This window comes from Felis catus, chromosome B4, assembly GCF_018350175.1.
Source record: "Felis catus isolate Fca126 chromosome B4, F.catus_Fca126_mat1.0, whole genome shotgun sequence".
Lineage (NCBI taxonomy): Eukaryota > Metazoa > Chordata > Mammalia > Carnivora > Felidae > Felis > Felis catus.
Genome location: NC_058374.1, coordinates 16,281,148 through 16,293,264, shown reverse-complemented (window position 1 = coordinate 16,293,264; position 12,117 = coordinate 16,281,148). Strand labels below are relative to the sequence as shown.

At 42.2% G+C, this 12,117-nt stretch overlaps 1 protein-coding gene across 2 annotated transcripts in view; it reads left to right on the top strand.

Moving 5' to 3' along the window:
• The window catches only part of CUBN (cubilin), a 284,543-nt gene that overhangs the window by 7,688 nt on the left and 264,738 nt on the right, over positions 1 to 12,117 (top strand). For both annotated transcript variants that reach the window (XM_023256399.2, XM_003988129.5), the window contains exons 3-7: positions 814 to 909; positions 1,471 to 1,509; positions 4,030 to 4,131; positions 5,327 to 5,430; positions 11,140 to 11,266. In XM_023256399.2, coding sequence (XP_023112167.2) covers positions 814 to 909; positions 1,471 to 1,509; positions 4,030 to 4,131; positions 5,327 to 5,430; positions 11,140 to 11,266 — 468 coding nt within the window. The remainder of the gene's footprint in view (positions 1 to 813; positions 910 to 1,470; positions 1,510 to 4,029; positions 4,132 to 5,326; positions 5,431 to 11,139; positions 11,267 to 12,117) is intronic.

Here is a 12,117-nt window from a genome sequence, read left to right as displayed (position 1 = left end):
TCAATTATTCTCTTGCCTTACTGAGTGTTTTCAGTGTTCACTGTTTAGTAAATCATGCTGGTATATCCTTTGTAATGTTGAAAGCTGACATTATTTAGAGCTTTCTATGGGCTATCCATTGTGCTCAGCACTGGTGTGCATTACCTCCTCCAACCCCCACCACTGCCCTAGGAGTTTGGCTTTATTATTTAAAAATTTTTCTTTAATGTTTATTTATTTTTGAGAGAGAGAAAGACAAAGAGTATGAGCAGGGGAGGGGCAGAGAGAGAGGGAGACACAGAGTCTTTAGCAGGCTCCAGGCTCTGAGCTGTCAACGCAGAGCCTGATGCGGGGCTCAAGCCCACGAACCATGAGATCATGACTTGAGCCAAAGTCGGACTCTTAACCAACTGAGCCACCCAGAAGACCCCAGCTTTATTATCACCCCATTTGTAAGGGAGGTAAAGGAAACTTTCAGCAGCACAGCAACTTGCCCAAGGACACCCAGTAAATGACTGAGTCAAGATTTCAAACCCAAGCAGTCTGATTCCACGCCAGGCCTCTTAACAAACACTCCAAATTGTTATGAGAAAAAATGCAAATGGAAAGTACCTTGATAATGTTGTTCCTGAAAGGGGTAAATGGAATTATGCCATGGCTGTTTTAGTCTGGAATTTATTATACATGGTATTGTTTTGAATTTTATAATGATGGGCAAGATCTTAGTGTTTAAAATAGAACGGTACTCAAATTTTAAAAATTTTGTATCTGTAACATACGCATGATCTTTTCGCTAGCAAGCATTCTCCTCCTCCTTTTTCTTTTTAAAATTAGATCCAGAAAAACAAAGATGATATTACAAGTTTAAAAAGGAGTGCTGTCAGTCTGCCTCAGAATATCTCCAGTCAAATCCATCAGCTTAATTCTAAGGTAAGTCTGACATCTACATCATTAGAGTAAATAGCTCTCCTTCATTCAACTTTGTGAGCATCCATTTCTGCAGGCGATATACCAACTTTGGGTCCTCTTTAGAAATTTAGCATTGTGATGATGAACTTTCTGGTTAAATGACACAGCTCTAACAGGGCACGTAGAGGTAGCGATGGGCAGAAGGTTGACAATGCTGTGACAAGAACTTGTCGCATAAGTAGGTCTTGCTCCCTCTCTGATAGAAGCTTCTTATTGGTGAAGGGGATGAATCACTGTCGTTTATGAAAATCCCATCACTGTGTGCAGAGGAGCAATGAATCAACTCATCAGTGGGTTGTACTTCTTTTTTTTTTTTTTTAATGCCTTAAAAAAACAATGTATATGATGGAAGAGAGTAGAAAGGAGGGAAGCCTGGAGGAGAGACGGATGGGGAGGGGAAAAGCAATAAAAAAGGAACAGACAGACCAAGCGAGCCCCCAGCAGAGGGTGTTAGGAAAATGGGCCAGGGGACAGTAGCACATGTGAAATGCTAACCAATGCTTTCTCTTCCTCACCGCTTAGCTTGCGGATCTGGAGAGAAAATTTCAAAGCCTACAGCAGGTAAGTCCCATAACTACCACTTGGTTGACATCTTTCACTGGAAATGTGCTGGTACCACTGATGGAGCTACATTCTCACCTGAGGGTAGATGGGTGATCCGTAACAAGGACTTGGCTCTTTCCCGTGATCCAATTCTCATTGCCGTTTATGCCGCCCAGGACATAGATGAGGAACCCAAGCGTCACATCAAGTGACGGGCCCCGGGTACCTGGGCATGTGAAGCATGTGAGCATGTGAAACCTTCTGAGTTCAGCATTTCACGTGCTCTGCCTCTTAACGTTGTCATTCTTTGACCATGTTATGTGGGCGTAAGTGTGACCACCCAACTTGCTGATGTGTCGAAAGGCTGTGCATCTTCTCCAACATTAAACTCAGAGGCTTGGGGTGTATCAACAAAATAGTTCAAACTTTCTTACAGGTACATTTGCTGGTAATTAAATTTGAGCAGTTTCTTCGAGCAACCCTTCCATGACTTCGCTAGTACATGTTTGTAAACTAGTCCTTGTTATTTTAGACTTCTCACCTGTTCTGAAGTTGGCTGGTGTTTTTAAGATTTTCATAGGAGCTACAACCTTCTACCCAGAGAAATGCACAGAACGTCCCCATATTAAAATTTTTGAATAAAAGTAAAGAGATTCCAGGGGTGCCGGGTGGCTCAGTCGGTTAAGCATCCGACTTTGGCTCAGGTCATGAGCTCATGGTTCGTGGGTTCAAGCCCGGCATCGGACTCTGTGCTGATAGCTTGGAGTCCGGAACCTGCTTCAGATTCTGTGTCTCCCTCTCTCTCTGCCCCTTCCCACTGTGTTCTGTCTCTCTCTCTCTCAAAAATAAATAAAATGTTAAAAAAAAATTTAAATAAAAATAAAGTAAGGAGATTCCAGGTTAAGAATCCCTGTTCTAATATTCTGGGTCTGTTGTGATGATGCTTCAAGTGCTGCCCTCTACTTTGGTGTTTTAAATTTGGCAGGCAAGTTCACGTATGTATTCTCTTCCTGATCGTGATAATCAATTGCCCCTCAACTTTTATCTTCTTAGGGAGTAGTTGAATGAATGAAACAAGCAAGGAATCATACCTGTCCAGAAGACACAGTGCTAGAGTTTCCAGTCTCCTAGAGTGCTTCATTATTCCTGTGAAAGGTCAAGAGCTGGAGGCCATGGTCAAATTACTTCAGACTGTGTCCCTTTCCCCACCCCCCAGGAGGAATTTTTTAATGATTTTTGGATATAAATGCCTTTTATGCATTCCAATAGGTCAACGCTCTCTGGGTACAATAGTTAGCCATCGTTCCCCATTGTCTTCCTCCTGGCTGCTTACTGATTCCATTTCCTGCTGGGCCCCCATAGGCTTTTGAGTTTTAAAGCCCCAGACAACGTTGCTTTTGTATGCCAAAAAACTTCTAATGAGTTGTGGTTAATTTCCTTAAGAGTGTCCTCTGACAAACAGGGCTAATTGTGGTACTGGCACAAAGATAGATGGACTAATGAAAGAAAACAGACTCCAGAAAGAGACCCCCACATGCATGGTCACCTGACTTTTGACAAAGGAAGAGAGAGATGGTTTGGCTATCAATGGTGCTTAGTCAGTGGGCAACCCTCTGGCTCTCAGTTTCATCTGTAAAATGAGGGGAACAGACATGACTTTCTCTGTGAGTCACCGAATAAAAAAAGAATGTAGTAATTACTTTGCCCCTGTTTAAAAACTTTAATTTTTAAAAATTTATTTTTTCGCCCCATTTTTAGAGAATTAGACTATGATTAGGCAAAGTTAATAAAATAGGTTTTCTTGCACAATTGCATGTCCTCTCTAAAGAAGTTTTCTTGCCCCCCAGAGGTATTACAAAGTTTATGAGATTGGAACTGGTAGCTGACATATGGGAAGATTCTCCAGGTCATATAGACAAAGGCAGGTCTGTTTGTGACTCTGGTCTGAAAGTCATCACGTGAGCATAGGAGTGGGGGGTGTATATAAGCCCGCATTTCAAATAAAGGGACTCAGGGTGAGAAGAGTTCAGCCATCTTTACCCATGGGAGGACGGGTGACAGCAAAAGATGATCAGATTTCACATGCTTATCTGGAGGTACCAAAGATAAGAATAACAAAAAAAGAACCGGAATTTCCATTAGGTTTTCTTAGTACAATAGGAATGTCCATTATTATTCCCAGTCTGAAATCTTGACTCTTGTCCACCAACGTATGTTTCCCAGGTGAACAATGCTTTTCCAAAGAGTAGAGCGAGCATCTTCTCCCCTTGTGCCTCATCCCATCCCTGGCTAAATGCTTCTAAATAGCGAAGGAACATGTGTAGACTGAAAATGTGAAACACTTTGTTGTTGCTGTTGTTTTTCATGAGAGAGTTGATTAGGAGAAGAACTTGGGTAATTGCTTTAAAGTATGGAGGCTGAGTCTCCCTGGAGGAGGAGTGGAATGTGCTTTGCATGCGCACCTGCCCTGAAACATGCCTTTCTTTGCTGCCTGCTGAGAGTACGATGGTCTCGCTGACTGCCCTGTCTTTGTTTCAGATGGTCGACAAAAATGTCTGCAGCAGCAACCCCTGCCAAAATGGTGGGACCTGCCTCAATCTTCACAATTCCTTTGTTTGCATCTGCACCTCACAGTGGGAGGTGAGTCACTCCATCTTTGGTTGAAAATGCTGGTGAGTCAGCATCAGTGGTTTCCTTGGAAGCATTCAGACATGTTTCATTCTCCATCCGAAGTTTCTAGGATTCTGTGGTCTCCTGAATCAAATGACTTACACCAAGAATGCCAAAATCCAAACGGTGGTGAGCATGATTATATAACCCACTGAACATTAAGCTGTCTTAAGGAGGGGATCACTTGGCTGCATAGCTACATGGGAGGGCGTGATATATTGGCTAGCATCAATTTAAATTGTTCAGCACTGAAAGTACTAAATGAATCTTTAAAAAAATTGTTTCTTGAGAGAGAGAGAGAGAGAGAGAGAGAGAGAGCAAGCATGCATGCGTGCTCAAGCTCCTAAGCAAAGCGGGGCAGGAGAGAGGGGGACAGAGGATCCAAAGCCAGCTCGGTGATGACAGCAGCCCCTGAACTAGGGGCTCAAACTCAGGAACCATGGATCATGACCTGAGCTGAAGTCCGATGCTCAACCAACTGAGCCATCCAGGCACCCCAGTACTAAGTGAATCTTGACATAGCTCTGTAAATATTCTTGTCTTTTTCTATTAATGGTGAAAATGTTCCTGACATGTGCATTAAAAAAAATTAAGTGAATATTTCCAGGCGTAGCTTCACAGTCACATGAGGATTACTTTGTATAAGGATTTGCCTAAGTTTTTTTTTTTTAATGTTTATTTATTTTTGAGAGAGAGAGAGAGAGACAGAGAGAGAGAGAGAGAGCGAGAGAGAGAGCATGGGCACATGTCAGGGAGGGGCAGAGAGAGAGGGAGACACAGAATCCAAAGCAGGCTTCAGGCTCTGAGCTGTCAGCACAGAGCCCAACGCGGGGCTCAGTGTGGGGCTTGCACACACGAACTGCAAGACCGTGACCTGAGCCGAAGTCGGGCACTTAACCAACTGAGCTACCCAGGCCCCCCGTAAAAGGATTCTTCTTGTGCGACTGGCGTGATTTTACCAAGAGCTCTTTGGCTCCCTTAGGCCAAATCTGAGTTCAAGAGGAAGGATAACTGGATATTAACTAGTATTAGTATTAGCGTGATTGTATTTCGCTTGACTAAGGACTTCAGTGGATATATAAATCCTTAAACATAACGTATGAATATTGGCCCCAGATGCCTCTGTGACCCATGGCACCTGACTTCATTCTTTACATGAATGCAGGGTCCTCTGTGCTCAGTTGATGTGAACGAATGTGAGATTTACTCAGAAACACCCTTGGGCTGCCAGAATGGATCCACGTGTATAAATACAGCAGGCAGTTACAGGTAATGTTTTTCTTTTCTTTCTTTTCCTTTTTCCTTTTCTTTTTTCTTTTCTTCTCTTTCCTTCCTTCCTTCCTTCCTTCCTTCCTTCCTTCCTTCCTTCCTTCCTTCCTTCCCCACCCCACTCTCTCTGTCTTTCTTAACATTAGGGTATGTTTTTGAAGGACTTAAACATCCCATAGTCAAGAGCATCCATGAGAAATATATGACTCTTATTTAATGACACACAACTATTTATTTAGATGAAGAAACCCTTGTACGTCCTCAACTCTTACCCAATCAACTCTTACCCCCTTTCTCTGGAGTCCCAGAGGAATGGGAAGAAGGACCCGGTGGCTGGCACAGGGAGTAGGGACAGCATGGGGAAGATAAGGTTGAAGACTTAGTAGAAGTCAGAGCACTCAAGGGGCTGCCGTTGAAGAGCATTAAGCAGAAGAGGGCTACCCCACCATACCCACAAGCCCCTGCTGCACTCATTCATTGGAGAAGTGAGCTGCTAGCTTGAGTAAGGATATCTTCAGTCAAGTGCTATGTAAAATGTTGACCATAACAAGACCAGAGACTGAACTGAGGTTTTCTCCACATAGTTACCTCTCATTGCCTGTCTTGAAGGAGCTGTGAGGCCCCTTACCACAATCATCACGGAGTTCCTATCTTCTGACCTACTCTGTCTAGAGTGTCCTCCTGCTCAGCTCAGGCATCACCCTAAGAAAACGTCCCTTCCCTTACTAAGCTGAGTTAGGCATAACCACACCTCCACGTTCCCATCAGACTGTCCGAGTATTGGTTATTAAAGCTATAGTGGCTGACACATTATCTTTTCATCAAGTCTAGAAATTTTTGGCAGATCAACATCAAACTTACTTTTGTATAGTTCCTTAAAGTCACTTAAAAAAAAACAACTCAAGAACTCTAGACATGATCTTTCCCCATATTTTGGTTGGGCTCCTATGTTCTGTGATTATTAAAAGGTGAAAAAAGTTGATTGTGTTATAACATGAACACATTCTTTCAGTCCTCAGGGGTATAATCTCACTGGAGTAAAGAGCAATTGTTTGCTTTCTTACTAATATTTCTGCTATCTTGTTCTTCCATTCCCTTGTAACAATATCCATCCTATTCTTTCCAGCAAAAATGAGTGCAGTAATTTTGTTATTTTCTCATCATCTGTCAAAAAAGGCAGTCACAATCCTTCTCTTTTTCATTTAACTGACCCTTTTGTTCTTTTGATCTAATCTTAAGATTTTTTGCTCATTCCAAGTCACAAACTGAATTCATTCAAACTTCTGATTTTTTTCATGAGCTTCACCATTGTGCAGAACCAAAATCAATCACCTCTGACTTAAATTAAGTATTATTTTATTACAGAGACTTCTGCGTTCAGGACTTTGTTTCCCATTTTGGTGAACCCCCTGACTCCTGCTTTTATGAGCATTCATGTTTGGGTGAGATCCAAAATGCAGGTCTAATCTTTCATTCCCTTGAAAGCATTATCTCCTGATGTCTGTTTATGGGCACTTATCAACGAGAATTGCTTCTTGGAGACACTGGAGGAAAATTATTCCTAGAACTAATACTTCCCTGTCTTTCTGATATCGAGGAATGTCCTGGAGATTAGATTTCACTCCTGGTCTTCCTGTATCATCACGTGTTGTGGGGTCTCACAAGCCAATAGAATAACAAAGATGTGTAGCAGGTGGGGGAAGACCCAGAGACCAAGCCAAAATTGTTTTGCTCTCCCCCCAGTAAATTATTTTTACTCCTGAAAAATGGAAAAGAAAAAAATATACCATAATGTAACTATTTGCTGCATGTGAAGGAGTAGAGTTCTTTTTCCAGGCATAAACAAGAGAGAGAGAAAGAGAGAGAACCATTTTTATTTGTTGAGAGCTACCTAAAGGGAAAATTCAACTTTATATGAGCAATATTGAATTCTCTCTTGCACCTTCCTGTAAAAATGCCCAAGAACTCACTATGCTGACTCTGGAAGTGGTTTTGGTTTCTAGCCTCTGTCCTTCATAGATTTGCAGTTAAGAACAGAACATTTAGATCTGGTTTCTTCTGCTTGATGTGAGGATAGTTTACGAAGCTCCATGAATTCCAGTTGATATCTACGAAATAAAGACTCCTATTCAGGCATTTGATGGAGAATTTTTGGAGGAATATCAGAAAATAGAAAAATGTGTATGAGCGAAAGACTAAATGCTTGCTTTGTGGAATCTGTGTAATGAAACAGAGAACATTTAGATATTTTCTTGTGTGCTATTAATTACGTGAGATTAAATGCCCCTTAATCAGTAGCTTCTCGGAGGCTAGAAAACTATTTGGGAATCTTCAGTACACATTTGTTAAAGGGAAATGAGCCACTGTTGAATAGTCTGGACCTGCAGAAATGTGTTCATGGCAAAGGGTTTGCTCTGGATTTGGGACCTACTTCAGCCTCTAACTCTTGGAACCCATTTACTTGGGGAAGGACAAAGGAGTCTTTATTTAAAGAAATTAATAATTCCTAATTACAAAGACCTTTGAAAGATAAAGCACTATGCAGATACTAATTAATTGGAAGCCTTATTTCCTAGGAAATTTTCTGGTAAAAACTTTTTTCCCCAGTAATGAAACTTGGGCAAGGAGACCATTTTCTGTTTCCAGCAATTCCCGTGGCTGAAGTCTTGCCCCCAAAAGCTTCAAAGAGTTAACAGACAATATTTTGCCACTTCCTGATTCTGCTATTGCCTCTTTGTTCTGAAGAATTGATGTTAATCATCCTCCTGCTTACTCTGGATTGAAGACAGCGCTTGGGATGCAGATTTGCTAAGCATGGATGGTGTGTGCCATATACACTCAGATCTAGAAGGCTTTCTAGAAAAAAACCGCTGAGTTTGTTGTTTGTGTGTTTTCTCCAGGAGTGCAATGATGATTAACACACTTTATTTTATTTATTTCCACTGTCATCACTGGTGGGTTTTAAAACATGCAGAGTTTAAATGATGAGGACAATCTGGTTTTAGCTCGGATGGTAGTTAGGTATTAAACTCATTACCTCTTTCAGTGAGTCAGTTACGTTAATATTGAACCATGGACTCTAATGCAAGTTAAACTATGACTTTGAAAGTGTATTTGACCTCTTCCCAATTGCCAAAGGCCCTCGCAGTGCTTTTGAAGACTGACAAGCCCAGTTTTGTTCCGCCAGAACTAAAGCAGCAGTAGAAAGCCATTATGCAAGTGACTTGTGCGGGGAGGTATATAGATGGTCACTCTTTTACTTTAAAGGTCACATGCAGCCGCCTTGAGAATATATTTTGCATGCAAACACTGTTATGTTAAAAAGACACACAGAAATGGAAAGTCTTTAACTAACTACCTTTCACAACGTGGGAACGTGACACAGAAAAACATTGGAGCAAGAGTAACACAGACTTAGGTTTTAATTCATCTTGTGCCTGTTTCTAATTCCGTGGCCTTGGGCAACGTGAGCCTTGCCAGTAAAATGAGATTAATACTTGTCTTTGAGGATCATAGCAAGGAAGCTGGTGATATGCTTCACTGCCTCCCCCCCCCCATCTTCTCACATTAAGTTACATTTAAATGAAAGAAATATACTTTGTAGTTATTTAGCAGAAAGTGTGCGATTAAAATTCATTCATTTTCTCCAAGTGAGAAGGAGGAGATAGGATTTACCTACATGTCCAGGAACCAGAATCTCCTCTCAAATCTTAAGTCATTTTCCAATAGTAAAGCACTTACTGATAAGATAAACACAGTTGCCCGAGTGCTTCCTACCAGAAAATGTCTTTAGATGACCCCAAGGTAAAAATAGTGCTCATAGATGGGCACTATTATTTTATAAGAAATGGTGTTAGGATGTTGCCTAAGGTGAACAGTTAATAGATAGTATCAGGATTTAAATCCAGGCAGTCTTGTCCCATCTGGTCTCAGAGACTCAGATCTCTTATATACGATAGGCTCAGAAAGCTAGTAAAGTTGGTTTCAAGATTTTTTAAAAATCTTTTTTGGTGGCTGGCTGTGGTGGTAGAATAAACTTTCAGCAAGGAAGCTAGCTGGATCAAATGCTCAAATATATGAACTAGTGTGAAGTTCTATTATCTCAAGAATCTAATGAAATTTCCCAAAAGAATATTCTGTGTAAGGATGGGCGAGTGAAGAGAAAAGGGAAGGGGGTATGAGAGGGAGAGCATGGAAAGAGAGAGATGAGAGGAAGATAAATAGTTATACATAGGGAATGAATAATTGAAAAGTTTTTTAAGTTTAATCATCTATTGTGGTTAGTCTATGAGCTTGTCTTAATGAGAAAGGCAACCTTGGAATGATCATAAATGCAATTTATTAATGAACAGGTTTTACACAATGATATACTGATGTTGAAAGCTGCCTGGGACTTAATCATACCAAAAAAGAATTCATTGGTCTGAAAGTCAGATTTAACTGGGCGTCCCGTGTCTTTATTTGCTAGGTCTGGCAACTCTGTATGGAAGTGCGTGAGTGATTCCATGTTTTTACTCTCTGTCTCTGGTCACATTCAGTGATGTCTTCTTCCTTAGAACCCACTCAAAGGTGCCACCCCGCAATTGTTTCTGGAGCCCTCCACGGGCCGATCAAGTTCTGTGCCCAGAGTGTGGCTCTGGATGCTTCTCAAACAGCCAGACTCTCATTTCCCACACTGTCAATCACACATGTGTCTTCATCTTTGGACATGTGTGATTCGGAACATCTTCTAGTTCATGGTCATGCAGGCACTCCGTGTTCCTTGTCTCTGATCCTTGACCCCTATGGTCACCTTCCCCCATGAGGGCCAGTGCTGCTCAAGGCAGACAAATGGCGACTCCAGGCCTGGCTCTCCACTCCATCAGATGCCCTCAAACCTGTGAAAATAGGCTGAGGCTCTATGACCCCTCTGTGTCCTTCCCATTCCCACCTGCCTTTCCCATACCTTCCACATTCCCTCGGAAGCTGCAGTACAGATAGAAAGCTAACTCAGCAATTTGAAGGATGACAATAGTTTAAAACAAATTTCCTTATTTGATTGTTATTGAACTGAAATCTTCTCAAAGCAAAACACCCACTGCAAGCTTGGGTATTATGTCAAATTGCATTTGTGAGTTAAAGTGTGGCTATGAAAGAAATGTTATTATCTAAGCTACATCTCTAACAGATGGAACTATTGCCCTTTGTAATACGATAATATGGGTTGCATACTCTGAGATGTGGACGTACCATTGTCTGTGGAGTTATACAATCCCAGAGAACCTTTGGGAATACATCAGCTCATTCAAGGTCACCTGTGCTTACTGGAGGGTCTGGTTGGATGGATGGTGAATGGACTTGTTGATCTCTCCCTTTACCATCCCCAAGGAACTCCATCCCCCTTAGTTTATGAATGTCTGACCTTTGAAAGTGCTATTTGATGACCTGATACCAGAAGAATTTATGGTGGCAGTCTTGCCCAGATAGTAAGTTGTGCCCCTCTCTTACTTCTTGAGAGAGATAACGCATTCACTCAACCCACTGCTTGAAGCGGTGCAGAGTGATTTTCCTCTAAGGCTCCAGCCAGTAGATCTGGTTTTCTAGTTTATGATTCCACGTGAATGTCATTGACTTGTAGTTGGACTTATTACTTTTCTTTAATTGGTGCTAAGAAACAGGCACTTGTGCTGAGGCACAGGCGCTGACGTTGTGCTCTTGTGTAACCAACAGGTGTCTATGCTCCCCCGAGACACACGGCCCCCAGTGTGCATCCAGATACAATGACTGTGAAGGGGGCTCCAAAGCACTCTGCGTCCACGGCATCTGTGAGGATCTAGTCCGAGTGCAGGCTGGAGAGGTGAGTCCCTCCCGGAACGTGGCTTCGTGGAGGGAGTCACGGTTGCTATTAGTCCCTTAGCCTGCATGTCTGTAGAGGAGCATCGTTCTGGCAGTGTTCCAGAGAGGAAGGTACTTCCTGCTCTCAGGGGGGCACAGGTGAGGAAAAAGATGAGAGTTGTCCATAAATAAACAGAAAACTGGACCCAGAGGTGGTATCATTATAGAAATTACTGCCTTTTTTGTTTTTACTTCATAAATCTCTCTGTGAGACATGACCTTCTCTTGGCCTCGCGAGCTATAACAGTGACGAGACATGGAAACACCAAGGCCCATTCTTGGTGGCAGCACGCAGTTCTGAGGGGTCTGGATTTCTTTCTGGCTCCGGAGCACCTTTGAGTGCTATGGACCCTGAGTTTGTCTGCAGACTGCCTGACTTCTCCCTGTGCTCTGGATCCTGACAACCTTGACTCCCGACCCTCAACAGCACTCAGCATACAAGGCCCGCTTGGCCTTGTATGAGACCTTCAGGTCTTTATTTTTAGTTCTCTCTCTCTGTATATTTTTAAACGCATTGATAGAAAATGGTTCCTTTCCAGTGATGGTGGGAGGAGGGAGTGGCTGGGAGGGGAAGGAAAGACTTTCAGAAAGGAAACAAACAGAATGGATTTTCCAAGGTCTGTGCCTCCATGGGTGTTTTTCCCTCTAAAAACATAGCGGGCTGAGTGGATTGACTTTAATTATATTGACTTACAGTTCTTGATTGTTGTTGCTCTTTCCCTGGCATCTTTGGGGCAAATTATAGGTTTTCCTTACTCTGAAATAAAGATGTTTCTCTTTTTGCGTGGTCGGGTCTAAATGCTTAATCATATG